The sequence below is a fragment of the Oncorhynchus kisutch genome, unplaced genomic scaffold (genome assembly GCF_002021735.2).
Source record: "Oncorhynchus kisutch isolate 150728-3 unplaced genomic scaffold, Okis_V2 scaffold3971, whole genome shotgun sequence".
Lineage (NCBI taxonomy): Eukaryota > Metazoa > Chordata > Actinopteri > Salmoniformes > Salmonidae > Oncorhynchus > Oncorhynchus kisutch.
The window spans coordinates 671,783-694,381 of record NW_022265916.1 but is presented as its reverse complement, the minus strand read 5'-3'; the positions used below and the strand labels follow the sequence as shown (position 1 = coordinate 694,381).

At 41.4% G+C, this 22,599-nt stretch overlaps 2 protein-coding genes across 3 annotated transcripts in view; one reads left to right on the top strand and one right to left on the bottom strand.

The window, feature by feature from the left end:
* The window catches only part of LOC109886781 (tubulin-specific chaperone D-like), an 84,331-nt gene that overhangs the window by 29,771 nt on the left and 31,961 nt on the right, over nt 1–22,599 (bottom strand). The window lies entirely within an intron of this gene.
* LOC109886782 (zinc finger protein 750) lies at nt 1,236–21,857 on the top strand. Of its 2 annotated transcripts, XM_031821402.1 has the most exons (4): nt 1,236–1,370; nt 6,480–7,863; nt 20,341–20,953; nt 20,987–21,857. In XM_031821402.1, the coding sequence occupies exons 1-4, from the start codon at nt 1,328–1,330 to the stop codon at nt 21,329–21,331; spliced, it is 2,385 nt and encodes a 794-aa protein (XP_031677262.1). In that variant the 5' UTR covers nt 1,236–1,327; the 3' UTR covers nt 21,332–21,857. The 2 variants fall into 2 exon arrangements, with proteins under 2 accessions (XP_031677262.1, XP_031677261.1); XM_031821401.1 differs by having other exon boundaries at nt 20,341–21,857.

The following is a 22,599-nucleotide window of genomic DNA, read 5'->3' as shown; positions in this document are numbered from 1 at the left end:
CTTCCAGTAGGAACGAGGAAGACAGACGTGCTTGTAATCTGACTAACATGATGCAGTTGGCTCCCGGCCCGTACGTTTTCTATCTAATTCCAGCGTGTACGCGCTCGTTCACACGTGTTAAAAAAATAAATACAAATAAATAAACTGTTTGATTTGGGCTTTAAAACTAGATCAACTAAGATAAATCCGTTTTCAATGTTGACACTGGACATTAAAAGGACTGGCGCTGTCATACAGTGACAGGTAGAGGTCAACGCCAACAACACCCTTATTTGCCTGAATGCAAAATGACCTTTTCCCATTATTGCCTCGGGATGTTGTGGGAACTTCTGTTAAAACACTTTGCTCAATTCATGATGGCGTATTTAAGAGAAGTATGTCTCAGCTTTATCCATGTTGTGTTTCCCAGGAAGGAGAACAAGGAGAGAGAGAGAGAGAGAGAGAGCGAGAGAGAGACACAGAGAGAGAGCGAGAGAGACAGGGAGGGAGGGAGAGAGGGAGGGAGAGAGAGAGAGACAGGGAGGGAGAGAGAGAGAGACAGGGAGGAAGGGAGGGAGAGAGAGAGACAGGGAGGAAGGGAGGGAGAGAGAGAGACAGGGAGGAAGGGAGGGAGAGAGAGAGACAGGGAGGAAGGGAGGGAGAGAGAGAGACAGGGAGGAAGGGAGGGAGAGAGAGAGACAGGGAGGAAGGGAGGGAGAGAGAGAGACAGGGAGGAAGGGAGGGAGAGAGAGAGACAGGGAGGAAGGGAGGGAGAGAGAGAGACAGGGAGGAAGGGAGGGAGAGAGAGAGACAGGGAGGAAGGGAGGGAGAGAGAGAGACAGGGAGGAAGGGAGGGAGAGAGAGAGACAGGGAGGAAGGGAGGGAGAGAGAGAGACAGGGAGGAAGGGAGGGAGAGAGAGAGACAGGGAGGGAGGTAGAGAGGGAGGGAGGGAGGGAAACAGGGAGAGACGGAGGGAGAGAGAGACAGGGAGGGAGAGAGAGAGAGAAAACGAACTGTCTCTGTCTTTCTCCCATCATGTAAATGGTGTCTCGGGGCCTGACTAATATTCAGCTAGGATGGATGTTGCCTGAGGGCCCGACTGTTTCTGTTGGAGGCCACGCCCCCTCAGGGCTCTACTGCTGCTGCTGGAAACCACGCCCACTCAGGGCCCTACTGCTACTGTTGGGATAAAGTAGGCTCCGCCCCCCTAGGTAAACTAGTCCAAGGTAACAGGACAGGTAAGACCTCACAGACAGGAAGTCAGATCAACACTCACCACAGACCAGGCAGCAGAGCACACACACATTTGGGACACTACTGGAGACACGGTCGCAGAGCCACTGGCCGATGCTCCCACACTCTGGAACGGGCATCCTCACAAACAGAGCAGGTAAGACTGCTTTCTCACTACCTAACCACCACGGGTTTAACCGCTCAAGAGAAACGGCAGTTGGTGAACGCCATCATGACAAGCCGTTATTTATTTTCTGCATATCCAGCTGAATGGTAGCTTGTAACCGGTCTGTGGTTCAGTGTGTGGGGGGGGTGTACATGTGAAGAGGAGTCTACAGGTGTATTTTAGGGCGAGGTGAGACTGTGCACCTGTTAGGCCACCTGTTACCTGTGTGTTCTCATAACCTACTGCCTGCATGGTACTGACAGACAGACCCACAAACACACCTGACCCCGACCTCAACAGTCAACACTGGCTTGTTATGTCTGAGACAGGAAGTGGATCACAGCACATGGAACTGGTCACAACATGTTGTTGGTTAGATTAACCAGGTGTTTACTAAGAACACCTGGTTAGATACGGAGGAGAGGGTTTGAGTTGGGAAAACATAAGAAAACAGACTTGTTTCTGTGAGGGTCTTTGTGTCTGGTAGACGGAGTGGTGGCTCTGTTCCTGTGAGGGTCTTTGTGTCTGGTAGACAGAGTGGTGGCTCTGTTCCTGTGAGGGTCTTTGTGTCTGGTAGACAGAGTGGTGGCTCTGTTCCTGTGAGGGTCTTTGTGTCTGGTAGACAGAGTGGTGGCTCTGTTCCTGTGAGGGTCTTTGTGTCTGGTAGACAGAGTGGTGGCTCTGTTCCTGTGAGGGTCTTTGTGTCTGGTAGACAGAGTGGTGGCTCTGTTCCTGTGAGGGTCTTTGTGTCTGGTAGACAGAGTGGTGGCTCTGTTCCTGTGAGGGTCTTTGTGTCTGGTAGACAGAGTGGTGGCTCTGTTCCTGTGAGGGTCTTTGTGTCTGGTAGACAGAGTGGTGGCTCTGTTCCTGTGAGGGTCTTTGTGTCTGGTAGACAGAGTGGTGGCTCTGTTCCTGTGAGGGTCTTTGTGTCTGGTAGACAGAGTGGTGGCTCTGTTCCTGTGAGGGTCTTTGTGTCTGGTAGACAGAGTGGTGGCTCTGTTCCTGTGAGGGTCTTTGTGTCTGGTAGACAGAGTGGTGGCTCTGTTCCTGTGAGGGTCTTTGTGTCTGGTAGACAGAGTGGTGGCTCTGTTCCTGTGAGGGTCTTTGTGTCTGGTAGACAGAGTGGTGGCTCTGTTTCTGTGAGGGTCTTTGTGTCTGGTAGACAGAGTGGTGGCTCTGTTCCTGTGAGGGTCTTTGTGTCTGGTAGACGAAGTGGTGGCTCTGTTCCTGTGAGGGTCTTTGTGTCTGGTAGACGGAGTGTTGGCTCTGTTCCTGTGAGGGTCTTTGTGTCTGGTAGACGGAGTGTTGGCTCTGTTCCTGTGAGGGTCTTTGTGTCTGGTAGACGGAGTGTTGGCTCTGTTCCTGTGAGGGTCTTTGTGTCTGGTAGACGGAGTGTTGGCTCGGTTCCTGTGAGGGTCTTTGTGTCTGGTAGACGGAGTGTTGGCTCTGTTCCTGTGAGGGTCTTTGTGTCTGGTAGACGGAGTGTTGGCTCTGTTTCTGTGAGGGTCTTTGTGTCTGGTAGACGGAGTGTTTGCTCTGTTCCTGTGAGGGTCTTTGTGTCTGGTAGACGGAGTGGTGGCTCTGTTCCTGTGAGGGTCTTTGTGTCTGGTAGACAGAGTGTTGGCTCTGTTCCTGTGAGGGTCTTTCTGTCTAGTAGACAGAGTGTTGGCTCTGTTCCTGTGAGGGTCTTTGTGTCTGGTAGACGGAGTGGTGGCTCTGTTCCAGGTAATGATAGCAAGATATTAAAACCAACAAGGTTTTGCAACCGATTTCTCTTCTTGAGAAGGGAGTGGCGTTCCATTCTGCACCACACCTGAGCAGGAACCTGAGAGACGACTTCTTGCGACAGCGTGTGACGGAACGGTTCACTCTCTTTAGGCGGAGCCCTGAACCGTGTGTGTGTGTGTGTGTGTGTGTGTGTGTGTGTATCCTAACCTGAAGACAGGGCCTTAGGTGACAGCTCTTTCTGAAAGGAAAACATCTGATTTGTTATAACCTCGTTAAACTGACACGGTTCTCATTTGAATACCAGTTCCTATTTAGATGTGTATGAACGCCCGTTTTCTGCTGCATCCTAGTTGTCGTTCGCCGTTGCTGTGTCAGTTTACTACACACACACACACACACACATACACGCATACGCACACAGTTTTTCCCTGTAAGTAAGTCCCTGACTCCTGAGTAACAGTCTCTCCGGGAAGACCATGCTGTCAGAAGGCCAGTCACACTCTCTCTACAAGGTTGATGTGGTGTGATGAGCTCATCAGATAAGGAGATGTGTCTGAGCCTAGCGGACTAGCCCGCTGTAGTAGTGCCGTGCCCGTGTGCCCAGAGCCACGTATCACTGCACCCCGCTGCAGCACAGGTGTAGTCATGGGAAACAGGTGCCTTTCGGTTCCCACGCCTTCAGGCAGGCAGTTTAGTGAGGGAGAGAGAGACAGAGAGAGAGAGAAGCGTGTCGCTACATGCCCTCCAGGTCTACTAGGCAGGGTGAGGTCTACCTACTGATCTCCTGCTCTGCCTACCTGCCTGGATGATGCCTACTGATCTCCTGGTCTACCTACTGATCTCCTGCTCTGCCTACCTCCTACATGATGCCTAGTCTAGCGACTCTCCTGCCTACATGATGCCTAGTCTAGCGACTCTCCTGCCTACATGATGCCTAGTCTAGCGACTCTCCTGCCTACATGATGCCTAGTCTAGCGACTCTCCTGCCTACATGATGCCTAGTCTAGCGACTCTCCTGCCTACATGATGCCTAGTCTAGCGACTCTCCTGCCTACATGATGCCTAGTCTAGCGACTCTCCTGCCTACATGATGCCTAGTCTAGCGACTCTCCTGCCTACATGATGCCTAGTCTAGCGACTCTCCTGCCTACATGATGCCTAGTCTAGCGACTCTCCTGCCTACATGATGCCTAGTCTAGCGACTCTCCTGCCTACATGATGCCTAGTCTAACGACTCTCCTGCCTACATGATGCCTAGTCTAGCGACTCTCCTGCCTACATGATGCCTAGTCTAGCGACTCTCCTGACTACATGATGCCTAGTCTAGCGACTCTCCTGACTACATGATGCCTAGTCTAGCGACTCTCCTGACTACATGATGCCTAGTCTAGCGACTCTCCTGCCTACATGATGCCTAGTCTAGCGACTCTCCTGCCTACATGATGCCTAGTCTAGCGACTCTCCTGCCTACCTAGACAGATACAGGATAGATAGATATACAGGAGAGGGAGAGACACACAACCATCAATACCTACTATAGGACATGAGTCTAGGCATGATGGGGTCTACCTATGTAGAGACATAACCAGCCACCCATGACAGTGATGGTCTATGTAGAGAGATAACCAGCCACCCATGACAGTGATGGTCTATGTAGAGACATAACCAGCCACCCATGACAGTGATGGTCTATGTAGAGACATAACCAGCCACCCATGACAGTGATGGTCTATGTAGAGACATAACCAGCCACCCATGACAGTGATGGTCTATGTAGAGACATAACCAGCCACCCATGACAGTGATGGTCTATGTAGAGACATAACCAGCTACCCATGACAGTGATGGTCTATGTAGAGACATAACCAGCTACCCATGACAGTGATGGTCTATGTAGAGACATAACCAGCTACCCATGACAGTGATGGTCTATGTAGAGAGACATAACCAGCCACCCATGACAGTGATGGTCTATGTAGAGAGACATAACCAGCCACCCATGACAGTGATGGTCTATGTAGAGACATAACCAGCCACCCATGACAGTGATGGTCTATGTAGAGACATAACCAGCCACCCTTGACAGTGATGGTCTATGTAGACATAACCAGCCACCCATGACAGTGATGGTCTATGTAGAGACATAACCAGCCACCCATGACAGTGATGGTCTATGAAGACATAACCAGCCACCCATGACAGTGATGGTCTATGTAGAGACATAACCAGCTACCCATGACAGTGATGGTCTATGTAGAGACATAACCAGCCACCCATGACAGTGATGGTCTATGTAGAGACATAACCAGCCACCCATGACAGTGATGGTCTATGTAGAGACATAACCAGCCACCCATGACAGTGATGGTCTATGTAGAGAGACATAACCAGCCACCCATGACAGTGAGGGTCTATGTAGAGACATAACCAGCCACCCATGACAGTGATGGTCTATGCAAAAATAACATGCAGGTGGTTTACATACTGTGAGAGCTGGATAGTTGTTCCTTGTTCCAAACATAACATACAGAGCAACTGTTGGTGGAATAGGTTATCCTGAGGGCCTCTACTCAAACACACACACACGTCCATGTGGCACCAGTTTGACTCAGTTAACACTCCTCATTTACATACTAGGACGCTTGGCTTGATCCATGTGTGTATGTATACGTGTGGACTGGACTATATGCCCTGAGGGAGCAGTGTCCTTAGGGAGGGGACTTCTTTCTTTGGCCTGAGCAGATAAAGACACAGACAGAGAGGAGAGGTCAGTGTAAACTAGTCTAACTACTCTTCTCCTCTAGCTCAACCAGTTGAACTGGACTAGTAGCCATGTTAATCCTACTCAGTAAACGCAGGGAGAGAATGTGCTGTTAACACAAAACCTACAACAAAAAGGATCATTAACAAAATGGTCCTAAAACACCCATCTACCCTGACATTTCCTTAAAGGTCCTAAAACATCCATCTACCCTGACATTTCCTTAAAGGTCCTAAAACACTCATCTACCCTGAGATTTCCTTAAAGATCATTAATGAAAAGGTCCTAAAACATCCATCTACCCTGACATTTCCTTAAAGATCATTAATGAAAAGGTCCTAAAACATCCATCTACCCTGAGATTTCCTTAAAGATCATTAATGAAAAGGTCCTAAAACACTCATCTACCCTGACATTTCCTTAAAGATCATTAATGAAAAGGTCCTAAAACACTCATCTACCCTGACATTTCCTTAAAGATCATTAACGATGTAAAGAAACGAAGTGTTAAAACACATGTCATTGTACATAATGTGAAGAAATGCATATAAAAATGTATGTGCAGCGCAACTAATCTATCAATCTGTTACCTCTTCCTCTTGTCTGTGCAGTGAAACTACACACACACACCAGATCCAAAATGCTCAGCGTTCAGGAGCGCAAGCCCAAGAGGCCTCACTACATCCCACGGCCCCCAGGCAAGCCTTACAAATACCAGTGTTTCCAGTGCCCGTTCACCTGCAACGAGAAGTCTCACCTGTTCAACCACATGAAGTACAACCTCTGTAAGAATTCTATATCACTGGTGTCTCAGAAAGGAGGCCACGCAGGGAGGCAGACCAAGAACCCTGGCCCGGCCAACCACAAACTGGCATCTTTAACCCTGAAAGACAAATCAGGGCCACTTCCTGTGGAGCGGCTCATGACCCCTGAGGGTCACAGAGGAGGAGTGGAGAACAGGAGAGAAGAGAAGGAGGAGGAGAGGGAGGAGGAGAAGGAGGAGAGAGAGGATGAGAAGGAGGAGGAGAGAGAGAAGGAGAAGGAGGAGAGAGAGGAGGCGTGTGGGAGTCCAGTCAGGAAAGACATTGAGATCAAATCAGACACAAAGGAAGTCAAAGAGGCCAAGGCTGTGCCACGCCCGTCAGCCTTCTCCCAAGTCACACCCAATCGGGAGAACCCAGAGGTCGCGCTAAAGTCGTCCCACAACCAATCAGGGGAGCAGTCTCTGACTCCGCCCATGCCATCATTCCATAACCCCACCTTCGCCTGGGGCCCAATGGCAGCAGCCTCCATGCCGCTGAAGCCCCTCCCACCTCACATAATACCTGAGTACCCTCCCTACCTGTTTCCTGATTGCCACCCGGCGCTCCACCCCCTCTACCAGCCCTACTTCATCCCAGGGACGCATCACCTTTCTGGGTCAAACTCCCAGACCTACCGGCCTAGCTTCCTGGAGACCCCACAAAGACCTGTGATACCCATGAACCCGGACCACTCCCACCCATCTCTCATCCCTCCATACCCCTACAGATACGGTCTCCCCCTGCCCTATGGCCTGTACCGACCCGCGGACCACCACCACCCAAACCCCATCCCTCTCCCAGGCTCCAGGTACTTTCCTCTGGATGTGTACGACCCAAGACCAGGCCCCGGCCTGGGACCTAGGGACTATGACTTTTACCTCCACCCCAGGCTCATTGGTGAACCCCACAGCAGACCCACGGAAGAAGGGACCAGCCAGGTGGAGCAGAGCAGAGACAAGCCCACCAGACTGAGCCCCATGGAGGGGTGTTCTGCCTTGGGCTCCCCTGACAGACCCAGCCCTCCACACCCCTTCACCCAGAGAGACACTACGGAGGGTTCCAGATGTACCGTCCTGGGGGAACTACAGCCTGTCAACCAATCAGGAGGACCAGAACCAGCCTCTCAGCCAATCAGAGTAGAGCAGAGCAAAGAGGACGCACCACAGAGCTTGATGACGCACATGGAAAGAGGGTAAGTGATGATACAACAACATGCACTCTCCTCACACAGCTCTTTACCAGCCAAACAGCTGCAGCTCTAACATGTCTATACAGAGGTATCAGTGGATATCTAATCTAACTAGTCTATACAGAGGTATCAGTGGATATCTAATCTAACTAGTCTATACAGATGTATCAGTGTCTATCTAATCTAACTAGTCTATACAGATGTATCAGTGTCTATCTAATCTAACTAGTCTATACAGATGTATCAGTGTCTATCTAATCTAACTAGTCTATACAGATGTATCAGTGTCTATCTAATCTAACTAGTCTATACAGATGTATCAGTGTCTATCTAATCTAACTAGTCTATACAGATGTATCAGTGTCTATCTAATCTAACTAGTCTATACAGATGTATCAGTGTCTAATCTAATCTAACTAGTCTATACAGATGTATCAGTGTCTAATCTAATCTAACTAGTCTATACAGATGTATCAGTGGATGTCTAATCTAACTAGTCTATACAGAGGTATCAGTGGATGTCTAATCTAACTAGTCTATACAGAGGTATCAGTGTCTAATCTAACTAGTCTATACAGATGTATCAGTGTCTAATCTAACTAGTCTATACAGATGTATCAGTGTCTAATCTAACTAGTCTATACAGAGGTATCAGTGTCTAATCTAACTAGTCTATACAGATGTATCAGTGGATGTCTAATCTAACTAGTCTATACAGATGTATCAGTGGATGTCTAATCTAACTAGTCTATACAGAGGTATCAGTGTCTAATCTAACTAGTCTATACAGATGTATCAGTGTCTAATCTAACTAGTCTATACAGATGTATCAGTGTCTAATCTAACTAGTCTATACAGAGGTATCAGTGTCTAATCTAACTAGTCTATACAGATGTATCAGTGTCTAATCTAACTAGTCTATACAGGTATCAGTGTCTAATCTAACTAGTCTATACAGATGTATCAGTGGATATCTAATCTAACTAGTCTATACAGATGTATCAGTGGATATCTAATCTAACTAGTCTATACAGATGTATCAGTGGATATCTAATCTAACTAGTCTATACAGATGTATCAGTGTCTATCTAATCTAACTAGTCTATACAGATGTATCAGTGTCTAATCTAATCTAACTAGTCTATACAGATGTATCAGTGTCTAATCTAATCTAACTAGTCTATACAGATGTATCAGTGGATGTCTAATCTAACTAGTCTATACAGATGTATCAGTGGATGTCTAATCTAACTAGTCTATACAGAGGTATCAGTGTCTAATCTAGCTAGTCTATACAGATGTATCAGTGTCTAATCTAACTAGTCTATACAGATGTATCAGTGTCTAATCTAACTAGTCTATACAGATGTATCAGTGTCTAATCTAACTAGTCTATACAGAGGAATCAGTGTCTAATCTAGCTAGTCTATACAGATGTATCAGTGTCTAATCTAACTAGTCTATACAGATGTATCAGTGGATATCTAATCTAACTAGTCTATACAGATGTATCAGTGGATATCTAATCTAACTAGTCTATACAGATGTATCAGTGGATATCTAATCTAACTAGTCTATACAGATGTATCAGTGGATATCTAATCTAACTAGTCTATACAGATGTATCAGTGGATATCTAATCTAACTAGTCTATACAGATGTATCAGTGGATATCTAATCTAACTAGTCTATACAGATGTATCAGTGGATATCTAATCTAACTAGTCTATACAGATGTATCAGTGGATGTCTAATCTAACTAGTCTATACAGATGTATCAGTGGATGTCTAATCTAACTAGTCTATACAGATGTATCAGTGGATGTCTAATCTAACTAGTCTATACAGATGTATCAGTGGATGTCTAATCTAACTAGTCTATACAGATGTATCAGTGGATGTCTAATCTAACTAGTCTATACAGAGGTATCAGTGTCTAATCTAACTAGTCTATACAGATGTATCAGTGTCTAATCTAACTAGTCTATACAGATGTATCAGTGTCTAATCTAACTAGTCTATACAGAGGTATCAGTGTCTAATCTAACTAGTCTATACAGATGTATCAGTGTCTAATCTAACTAGTCTATACAGGTATCAGTGTCTAATCTAACTAGTCTATACAGATGTATCAGTGTCTAATCTAACTAGTCTATACAGATGTATCAGTGGATATCTAATCTAACTAGTCTATACAGATGTATCAGTGGATATCTAATCTAACTAGTCTATACAGATGTATCAGTGTCTATCTAATCTAACTAGTCTATACAGATGTATCAGTGTCTAATCTAATCTAACTAGTCTATACAGATGTATCAGTGTCTAATCTAATCTAACTAGTCTATACAGATGTATCAGTGGATGTCTAATCTAACTAGTCTATACAGATGTATCAGTGGATGTCTAATCTAACTAGTCTATACAGAGGTATCAGTGTCTAATCTAGCTAGTCTATACAGATGTATCAGTGTCTAATCTAACTAGTCTATACAGATGTATCAGTGTCTAATCTAACTAGTCTATACAGATGTATCAGTGTCTAATCTAACTAGTCTATACAGAGGAATCAGTGTCTAATCTAGCTAGTCTATACAGATGTATCAGTGTCTAATCTAACTAGTCTATACAGATGTATCAGTGTCTAATCTAACTAGTCTATACAGATGTATCAGTGTCTAATCTAACTAGTCTATACAGATGTATCAGTGGATATCTAATCTAACTAGTCTATACAGATGTATCAGTGGATATCTAATCTAACTAGTCTATACAGATGTATCAGTGGATATCTAATCTAACTAGTCTATACAGATGTATCAGTGGATATCTAATCTAACTAGTCTATACAGATGTATCAGTGGATATCTAATCTAACTAGTCTATACAGATGTATCAGTGGATATCTAATCTAACTAGTCTATACAGATGTATCAGTGGATATCTAATCTAACTAGTCTATACAGATGTATCAGTGTCTAATCTAACTAGTCTATACAGATGTATCAGTGTCTAATCTAACTAGTCTATACAGAGGTATCAGTGTCTAATCTAACTAGTCTATACAGATGTATCAGTGTCTAATCTAACTAGTCTATACAGGTATCAGTGTCTAATCTAACTAGTCTATACAGATGTATCAGTGGATATCTAATCTAACTAGTCTATACAGATGTATCAGTGTCTAATCTAACTAGTCTATACAGAGGTATCAGTGTCTAATCTAACTAGTCTATACAGATGTATCAGTGTCTAATCTAACTAGTCTATACAGGTATCAGTGTCTAATCTAACTAGTCTATACAGATGTATCAGTGGATATCTAATCTAACTAGTCTATACAGATGTATCAGTGGATATCTAATCTAACTAGTCTATACAGATGTATCAGTGTCTATCTAATCTAACTAGTCTATACAGATGTATCAGTGGATGTCTAATCTAACTAGTCTATACAGATGTATCAGTGGATGTCTAATCTAACTAGTCTATACAGAGGTATCAGTGTCTAATCTAGCTAGTCTATACAGATGTATCAGTGTCTAATCTAACTAGTCTATACAGATGTATCAGTGTCTAATCTAACTAGTCTATACAGATGTATCAGTGTCTAATCTAACTAGTCTATACAGAGGAATCAGTGTCTAATCTAGCTAGTCTATACAGATGTATCAGTGTCTAATCTAACTAGTCTATACAGATGTATCAGTGTCTAATCTAACTAGTCTATACAGAGGTATCAGTGTCTAATCTAACTAGTCTATACAGAGGTATCAGTGTCTAATCTAACTAGTCTATACAGATGTATCAGTGGATATCTAATCGAACTAGTCTATACAGATGTATCAGTGGATATCTAATCTAACTAGTCTATACAGATGTATCAGTGTCTATCTAATCTAACTAGTCTATACAGATGTATCAGTGTCTAATCTAATCTAACTAGTCTATACAGATGTATCAGTGTCTAATCTAATCTAACTAGTCTATACAGATGTATCAGTGGATGTCTAATCTAACTAGTCTATACAGATGTATCAGTGGATGTCTAATCTAACTAGTCTATACAGAGGTATCAGTGTCTAATCTAGCTAGTCTATACAGATGTATCAGTGTCTAATCTAACTAGTCTATACAGATGTATCAGTGGATATCTAATCTAACTAGTCTATACAGATGTATCAGTGGATATCTAATCTAACTAGTCTATACAGATGTATCAGTGGATATCTAATCTAACTAGTCTATACAGATGAATCAGTGTCTAATCTAATCTAACTAGTCTATACAGATGTATCAGTGTCTAATCTAACTAGTCTATACAGATGTATCAGTGTCTAATCTAACTAGTCTATACAGAGGTATCAGTGTCTAATCTAACTAGTCTATACAGGTATCAGTGTCTAATCTAACTAGTCTATACAGGTATCAGTGTCTAATCTAACTAGTCTATACAGATGTATCAGTGGATATCTAATCTAACTAGTCTATACAGATGTATCAGTGTCTATCTAATCTAACTAGTCTATACAGATGTATCAGTGTCTAATCTAATCTAACTAGTCTATACAGATGTATCAGTGTCTAATCTAATCTAACTAGTCTATACAGATGTATCAGTGGATGTCTAATCTAACTAGTCTATACAGAGGTATCAGTGTCTAATCTAGCTAGTCTATACAGATGTATCAGTGTCTAATCTAACTAGTCTATACAGATGTATCAGTGTCTAATCTAACTAGTCTATACAGATGTATCAGTGTCTAATCTAACTAGTCTATACAGAGGAATCAGTGTCTAATCTAACTAGTCTATACAGATGTATCAGTGTCTAATCTAACTAGTCTATACAGGTATCAGTGTCTAATCTAACTAGTCTATACAGATGTATCAGTGGATATCTAATCTAACTAGTCTATACAGATGTATCAGTGGATATCTAATCTAACTAGTCTATACAGATGTATCAGTGGATATCTAATCTAACTAGTCTATACAGATGTATCAGTGGATATCTAATCTAACTAGTCTATACAGATGTATCAGTGGATATCTAATCTAACTAGTCTATACAGATGTATCAGTGGATATCTAATCTAACTAGTCTATACAGATGTATCAGTGTCTAATCTAATCTAACTAGTCTATACAGATGTATCAGTGTCTAATCTAATCTAACTAGTCTATACAGATGTATCAGTGGATGTCTAATCTAACTAGTCTATACAGATGTATCAGTGGATGTCTAATCTAACTAGTCTATACAGATGTATCAGTGGATGTCTAATCTAACTAGTCTATACAGATGTATCAGTGGATGTCTAATCTAACTAGTCTATACAGAGGTATCAGTGTCTATCTAATCTAACTAGTCTATACAGAGGTATCAGTGGATATCTAATCTAACTAGTCTATACAGATGTATCAGTGGATATCTAATCTAACTAGTCTATACAGATGTATCAGTGGATGTCTAATCTAACTAGTCTATACAGATGTATCAGTGTCTATCTAATCTAACTAGTCTATACAGATGTATCAGTGGATGTCTAATCTAACTAGTCTATACAGATGTATCAGTGGATGTCTAATCTAACTAGTCTATACAGATGTATCAGTGGATGTCTAATCTAACTAGTCTATACAGATGTATCAGTGGATGTCTAATCTAACTAGTCTATACAGAGGTATCAGTGTCTATCTAATCTAACTAGTCTATACAGATGTATCAGTGGATGTCTAATCTAACTAGTCTATACAGATGTATCAGTGTCTAATCTAACTAGTCTATACAGATGTATCAGTGGATATCTAATCTAACTAGTCTATACAGATGTATCAGTGTCTAATCTAACTAGTCTATACAGATGTATCAGTGTCTAATCTAACTAGTCTATACAGATGTATCAGTGTCTAATCTAACTAGTCTATACAGAGGTATCAGTGGATATCTAATCTAACTAGTCTATACAGATGTATCAGTGGATATCTAATCTAACTAGTCTATACAGATGTATCAGTGGATATCTAATCTAACTAGTCTATACAGATGTATCAGTGTCTAATCTAACTAGTCTATACAGATGTATCAGTGTCTAATCTAACTAGTCTATACAGAGGTATCAGTGGATATCTAATCTAACTAGTCTATACAGAGGTATCAGTGTCTATCTAATCTAACTAGTCTATACAGAGGTATCAGTGGATATCTAATCTAACTAGTCTATACAGATGTATCAGTGGATATCTAATCTAACTAGTCTATACAGATGTATCAGTGGATGTCTAATCTAACTAGTCTATACAGATGTATCAGTGTCTATCTAATCTAACTAGTCTATACAGATGTATCAGTGGATGTCTAATCTAACTAGTCTATACAGATGTATCAGTGGATGTCTAATCTAACTAGTCTATACAGATGTATCAGTGGATGTCTAATCTAACTAGTCTATACAGATGTATCAGTGGATGTCTAATCTAACTAGTCTATACAGAGGTATCAGTGTCTATCTAATCTAACTAGTCTATACAGATGTATCAGTGGATGTCTAATCTAACTAGTCTATACAGATGTATCAGTGTCTAATCTAACTAGTCTATACAGATGTATCAGTGGATATCTAATCTAACTAGTCTATACAGATGTATCAGTGTCTAATCTAACTAGTCTATACAGATGTATCAGTGTCTAATCTAACTAGTCTATACAGATGTATCAGTGTCTAATCTAACTAGTCTATACAGAGGTATCAGTGGATATCTAATCTAACTAGTCTATACAGAGGTATCAGTGGATATCTAATCTAACTAGTCTATACAGATGTATCAGTGTCTAATCTAACTAGTCTATACAGAGGTATCAGTGGATATCTAATCTAACTAGTCTATACAGATGTATCAGTGTCTATCTAATCTAACTAGTCTATACAGATGTATCAGTGTCTAATCTAACTAGTCTATACAGATGTATCAGTGTCTAATCTAACTAGTCTATACAGATGTATCAGTGTCTATCTAATCTAACTAGTCTATACAGATGTATCAGTGTCTAATCTAACTAGTCTATACAGATGTATCAGTGTCTAATCTAACTAGTCTATACAGAGGTATCAGTGGATATCTAATCTAACTAGTCTATACAGATGTATCAGTGGATATCTAATCTAACTAGTCTATACAGAGGTATCAGTGTCTAATCTAACTAGTCTATACAGAGGTATCAGTGGATATCTAATCTAACTAGTCTATACAGATGTATCAGTGGATATCTAATCTAACTAGTCTATACAGATGTATCAGTGTCTAATCTAACTAGTCTATACAGAGGTATCAGTGGATGTCTAATCTAACTAGTCTATACAGATGTATCAGTGGATATCTAATCTAACTAGTCTATACAGATGTATCAGTGGATATCTAATCTAACTAGTCTATACAGAGGTATCAGTGTCTAATCTAACTAGTCTATACAGAGGTATCAGTGTCTAATCTAACTAGTCTATACAGAGGTATCAGTGTCTAATCTAACTAGTCTATACAGAGGTATCAGTATCTAATCTAACTAGTCTATACAGAGGTATCAGTGGATATCTAATCTAACTAGTCTATACAGAGGTATCAGTGTCTAATCTAACTAGTCTATACAGAGGTATCAGTATCTAATCTAACTAGTCTATACAGAGGTATCAGTGGATATCTAATCTAACTAGTCTATACAGAGGTATCAGTGGATATCTAATCTAACTAGTCTATACAGATGTATCAGTGGATGTCTAATCTAACTAGTCTATACAGATGTATCAGTGTCTAATCTAACTAGTCTATACAGATGTATCAGTGTCTAATCTAACTAGTCTATACAGATGTATCAGTGGATATCTAATCTAACTAGTCTATACAGATGTATCAGTGGATGTCTAATCTAACTAGTCTATACAGATGTATCAGTGTCTAATCTAACTAGTCTATACAGATGTATCAGTGTCTAATCTAACTAGTCTATACAGATGTATCAGTGTCTAATCTAACTAGTCTATACAGATGTATCAGTGGATGTCTAATCTAACTAGTCTATACAGATGTATCAGTGGATGTCTAATCTAACTAGTCTATACAGATGTATCAGTGTCTAATCTAACTAGTCTATACAGATGTATCAGTGGATGTCTAATCTAACTAGTCTATACAGATGTATCAGTGGATGTCTAATCTAACTAGTCTATACAGATGTATCAGTGTCTAATCTAACTAGTCTATACAGATGTATCAGTGTCTAATCTAACTAGTCTATACAGATGTATCAGTGGATGTCTAATCTAACTAGTCTATACAGAGGAATCAGTGGATGTCTAATCTAACTAGTCTATACAGAGGAATCAGTGTCTAATCTAACTAGTCTATACAGATGTATCAGTGTCTAATCTAACTAGTCTATACAGATGTATCAGTGTCTAATCTAACTAGTCTATACAGATGTATCAGTGGATATCTAATCTAACTAGTCTATACAGATGTATCAGTGTCTAATCTAACTAGTCTATACAGATGTATCAGTGTCTATCTAACTAGTCTATACAGAGGTATCAGTGGATATCTAATCTAACTAGTCTATACAGAGGTATCAGTGGATATCTAATCTAACTAGTCTATACAGATGTATCAGTGGATATCTAATCTAACTAGTCTATACAGATGTATCAGTGTCTAATCTAACTAGTCTATACAGATGTATCAGTGTCTATCTAACTAGTCTATACAGAGGTATCAGTGGATATCTAATCTAACTAGTCTATACAGAGGTATCAGTGGATATCTAATCTAACTAGTCTATACAGATGTATCAGTGGATATCTAATCTAACTAGTCTATACAGAGGTATCAGTGTCTAATCTAACTAGTCTATACAGAGGTATCAGTGGATATCTAATCTAACTAGTCTATACAGATGTATCAGTGTCTAATCTAACTAGTCTATACAGATGTATCAGTGTCTAATCTAACTAGTCTATACAGATGTATCAGTGTCTAATCTAACTAGTCTATACAGAGGTATCAGTGTCTAATCTAACTAGTCTATACAGATGTATCAGTGGATATCTAATCTAACTAGTCTATACAGAGGTATCAGTGGATATCTAATCTAACTAGTCTATACAGATGTATCAGTGGATATCTAATCTAACTAGTCTATACAGATGTATCAGTGTCTATCTAATCTAACTAGTCTATACAGATGTATCAGTGGATATCTAATCTAACTAGTCTATACAGATGTATCAGTGTCTATCTAATCTAACTAGTCTATACAGATGTATCAGTGGATATCTAACTAGTCTATACAGAGGTATCAGTGGATATCTAATCTAACTAGTCTATACAGATGTATCAGTGGATATCTAATCTAACTAGTCTATACAGATGTATCAGTGTCTATCTAATCTAACTAGTCTATACAGATGTATCAGTGGATATCTAACTAGTCTATACAGAGGTATCAGTGGATATCTAATCTAACTAGTCTATACAGATGTATCAGTGGATGTCTAATCTAACTAGTCTATACAGAGGTATCAGTGTCTAATCTAACTAGTCTATACAGAGGTATCAGTGTCTAATCTAACTAGTCTATACAGATGTATCAGTGTCTAATCTAACTAGTCTATACAGAGGTATCAGTGTCTAATCTAACTAGTCTATACAGAGGTATCAGTGTCTAATCTAACTAGTCTATACAGATGTATCAGTGTCTAATCTAACTAGTCTATACAGAGGTATCAGTGTCTAATCTAACTAGTCTATACAGATGTATCAGTGGATATCTAATCTAACTAGTCTATACAGAGGTATCAGTGTCTAATCTAACTAGTCTATACAGAGGTATCAGTGTCTAATCTAACTAGTCTATACAGATGTATCAGTGTCTAATCTAACTAGTCTATACAGAGGTATCAGTGTCTAATCTAACTAGTCTATACAGAGGTATCAGTGTCTAATCTAACTAGTCTATACAGAGGTATCAGTGGATATCTAATCTAACTAGTCTATACAGATGTATCAGTGTCTAATCTAACTAGTCTATACAGAGGTATCAGTGGATGTCTAATCTAACTAGTCTATACAGATGTATCAGTGGATGTCTAATCTAACTAGTCTATACAGAGGTATCAGTGGATATCTAATCTAACTAGTCTATACAGATGTATCAGTGTCTAATCTAACTAGTCTATACAGAGGTATCAGTGGATATCTAATCTAACTAGTCTATACAGATGTATCAGTGGATGTCTAATCTAACTAGTCTATACAGATGTATCAGTGGATATCTAATCTAACTAGTCTATACAGATGTATCAGTGTCTATCTAATCTAACTAGTCTATACAGAGGTATCAGTGTCTAATCTAATCTAACTAGTCTATACAGATGTATCAGTGGATATCTAATCTAACTAGTCTATACAGAGGTATCAGTGGATATCTAATCTAACTAGTCTATACAGATGTATCAGTGGATATCTAATCTAACTAGTCTATACAGATGTATCAGTGTCTAATCTAACTAGTCTATACAGAGGTATCAGTGTCTAATCTAACTAGTCTATACAGATGTATCAGTGGATATCTAATCTAACTAGTCTATACAGAGGTATCAGTGTCTAATCTAACTAGTCTATACAGAGGTATCAGTGTCTAATCTAACTAGTCTATACAGAGGTATCAGTGGATATCTAATCTAACTAGTCTATACAGAGGTATCAGTGTCTAATCTAACTAGTCTATACAGAGGTATCAGTGTCTAATCTAACTAGTCTATACAGAGGTATCAGTGGATATCTAATCTAACTAGTCTATACAGAGGTATCAGTGTCTAATCTAACTAGTCTATACAGAGGTATCAGTGGATATCTAATCTAACTAGTCTATACAGAGGTATCAGTGTCTAATCTAACTAGTCTATACAGAGGTATCAGTGTCTAATCTAACTAGTCTATACAGATGTATCAGTGTCTAATCTAACTAGTCTATACAGAGGTATCAGTGGATATCTAATCTAACTAGTCTATACAGAGGTATCAGTGTCTAATCTAACTAGTCTATACAGAGGTATCAGTGTCTAATCTAACTAGTCTATACAGAGGTATCAGTGGATATCTAATCTAACTAGTCTATACAGAGGTATCAGTGTCTAATCTAACTAGTCTATACAGAGGTATCAGTGGATATCTAATCTAACTAGTCTATACAGAGGTATCAGTGTCTAATCTAACTAGTCTATACAGAGGTATCAGTGTCTAATCTAACTAGTCTATACAGATGTATCAGTGTCTAATCTAACTAGTCTATACAGAGGTATCAGTGTCTAATCTAACTAGTCTATACAGATGTATCAGTGTCTAATCTAACTAGTCTATACAGATGTATCAGTGTCTAATCTAACTAGTCTATACAGAGGTATCAGTGTCTAATCTAACTAGTCTATACAGAGGTATCAGTGGATATCTAATCTAACTAGTCTATACAGAGGTATCAGTGGATATCTAATCTAACTAGTCTATACAGAGGTATCAGTGGATATCTAATCTAACTAGTCTATACAGATGTATCAGTGGATATCTAATCTAACTAGTCTATACAGAGGTATCAGTGGATATCTAATCTAACTAGTCTATACAGAGGTATCAGTGTCTAATCTAACTAGTCTATACAGAGGTATCAGTGGATATCTAATCTAACTAGTCTATACAGAGGTATCAGTGTCTAATCTAACTAGTCTATACAGAGGTATCAGTGTCTAATCTAACTAGTCTATACAGATGTATCAGTGTCTAATCTAACTAGTCTATACAGAGGTATCAGTGGATATCTAATCTAACTAGTCTATACAGAGGTATCAGTGTCTAATCTAACTAGTCTATACAGATGTATCAGTGGATATCTAATCTAACTAGTCTATACAGATGTATCAGTGGATATCTAATCTAACTAGTCTATACAGAGGTATCAGTGTCTAATCTAACTAGTCTATACAGAGGTATCAGTGTCTAATCTAACTAGTCTATACAGATGTATCAGTGTCTAATCTAACTAGTCTATACAGAGGTATCAGTGGATATCTAATCTAACTAGTCTATACAGAGGTATCAGTGTCTAATCTAACTAGTCTATACAGAGGTATCAGTGTCTAATCTAACTAGTCTATACAGAGGTATCAGTGGATGTCTAATCTAACTAGTCTATACAGAGGTATCAGTGGATGTCTAATCTAACTAGTCTATACAGATGTATCAGTGGATATCTAATCTAACTAGTCTATACAGAGGTATCAGTGTCTAATCTAACTAGTCTATACAGAGGTATCAGTGTCTAATCTAACTAGTCTATACAGAGGTATCAGTGGATGTCTAATCTAACTAGTCTATACAGAGGTATCAGTGGATATCTAATCTTATGCATATTATTTGTCTTTCTTCCTCATTCAGGTCGGCAGGCAACAGCGCAGAGCACTCCACCTCTGACGAAAGCAACGACTCCTCATCTGAACGAGATGGTGAAGATGAGGATGATGAAGACACTGAGAAAGATTTGATGCCCCTGAACCTCTCCAAAAAGGACCAGGAGTCCGACCTCTTCACCAGCAGGGGGAGCTGTCCTGAAACAAGGCACCCGGAGGAGGACCTGCCACTGAACCTGAGCCTTAGGGCCACACCAGGCAGTCCAGATCACTGCTCCAAAATGGCCACCTCAGGGAGGGAGTTTGTTAGGGTACAACCAGGCAACCCAGACCACTGCTCCAAAATGGCCACCTCAGGGAGGGAGTTTGTTAGGGTACAACCAGGCAACCCAGACCACTGCTCCAAAATGGCCACCTTAATCGCAGTGGATCTCAGTCAACAGGGCTCCAGCCCAGCTCCCACCCAGACAGACAAGGAGCCCAGTGACCAACAGAGACAGACTGCAGCCCTGGCTCTCTGCCAGCTGGCTAGCTCCTCCTCTTCCTCCAGCTGCAGCCTCAGCTCTATGGCAGCAGACAGCCCGTCAGTACGCCCAACAGACTGCCCCTGTCTCCCAACAACCACAGCCCTCGCCAGAGAGGTGAAACACACAACCACAGCCCTCCCCAGAGAGGTGAAACACACAACCACAGCCCTCCCCAGAGAGGTGAAACACACAACCACAGCCCTCGCCAGAGAGGTGAAACACACAACCACAGCCCTCCCCAGAGAGGCGAAACACACAACCACAGCCCTCCCCAGAGAGGCGAAACACACAACCACAGCCCTCCCCAGAGAGGTGAAACAGGAACACACAACCACAGACCTCTCCAGGGAGGTCAAACAGGAACACACAGCCAAGGGCCAGACCGACCAGTCTAGTACCCCAGTTAGGGGGGTGAAGAGAGCTGCCAGGGGAGAGAGCCAGCTCCCAGCCAGGAAAAAACACCAGGCTTACAGCCCCTCACAAACAGACTAAGAGGGTGGTGAAGGAGACAGGAGGAGGGAGAGCACTGAGGAGGAGACCTCTCTGCTGCTGAACACCAAGTGACAGTTGAACCAATACCCATCCAACAGACAACAGGAAGTCCACAGTGGCTCAAAACCCTCACGGCCTCTAGTCTAGGACCAGGATGTAAAGGAGTAAAGTGGCGCTGTACAGTTGAACCTCCACGGACACGCCCCTGTCTGTCTATAGGACGATGAAATGTTTACCAAGCACTAAAAGCAAGACTGGTGTTTTAAAAACGACATGTGATGGTGTCTCCGGGAGGCTACAGGGAAAACCCTCCTCACCTGCACTGACTTGACCCAAATAGCCTTTCATATAAAATGTTAACCCTTCACATCTGATCACAGAACGCTGTATAGAACAAGGGTGGAACTATTTAAGTGACTATAATATGTTGTATACTACAAGGTGCATGGTGGTGAGATAAGCTGTACATATTTAATATGGTTCTAAAAATCAATACCAAAATAAAATCTGTCCATGTTTATCCCAAGGGGTTGTTGTTCTGTATGGCTGTTGGGACTGAGGGTTTATGGGAAGGGGGGTTGTTGTTCTGTATGGCTGTTGGGACTGAGGGTTTATGGGAAGGGAAGGGGGGTTGATGTTCTGTATGGCTGTTGGGACTGAGGGTTTATGGGAAGGGAAGGGGGGTTGTTGTTCTGTATGGCTGTTGGGACTGAGGGTTTATGGGAAGGGGGGTTGTTGTTCTGCATGGCTGTTGGGACTGAGGGTTTATGGGAAGGGAAGGGGGGTTGATGTTCTGTATGGCTGTTGGGACTGAGGGTTTATGGGAAGGGGGGTTGTTGTTCTGTATGGCTGTTGGGACTGAGGGTTTATGGGAAGGGGGGTTGTTGTTCTGCATGGCTGTTGGGACTGAGGGTTTATGGGAAGGGGGGTTGTTGTTCTGCATGGCTGTTGGGACTGAGGGTTTATGGGAAGGGAAGGGGGGTTGTTGTTCTGCATGGCTGTTGGGACTGAGGGTTTATGGGAAGGGGGGTTGTTGTTCTGTATGGCTGTTGGGACTGAGGGTTTATGGGAAGGGAAGGGGGGTTGATGTTCTGTATGGCTGTTGGGACTGAGGGTTTATGAGAAGGGGCGTTGTTGTTCTGCATGGCTGTTGGGACTGAGGGTTTATGGGAAGGGGGGGTTGTTGTTCTGTATGGCTGTTGTGACTGAGGGTTTATGGGAAGGGAAGGGGGGTTGTTGTTCTGTATGGCTGTTGTGACTGTTGGTTT

Excerpts from the sequence above, each read along its gene's own strand:
- LOC109886782 (XM_031821401.1), top strand. The coding sequence starts at position 1,328 with ATGCTCCCACACTCTGGAACGGGCATCCTCACAAACAGAGCAG. Across the intron at positions 1,371-6,479 it reads CATCCTCACAAACAGAGCAG|TGAAACTACACACACACACC; the intron begins GTAAGACTGCTT and ends TTGTCTGTGCAG. Across the intron at positions 7,864-20,340 it reads ATGACGCACATGGAAAGAGG|GTCGGCAGGCAACAGCGCAG; the intron begins GTAAGTGATGAT and ends TTCCTCATTCAG.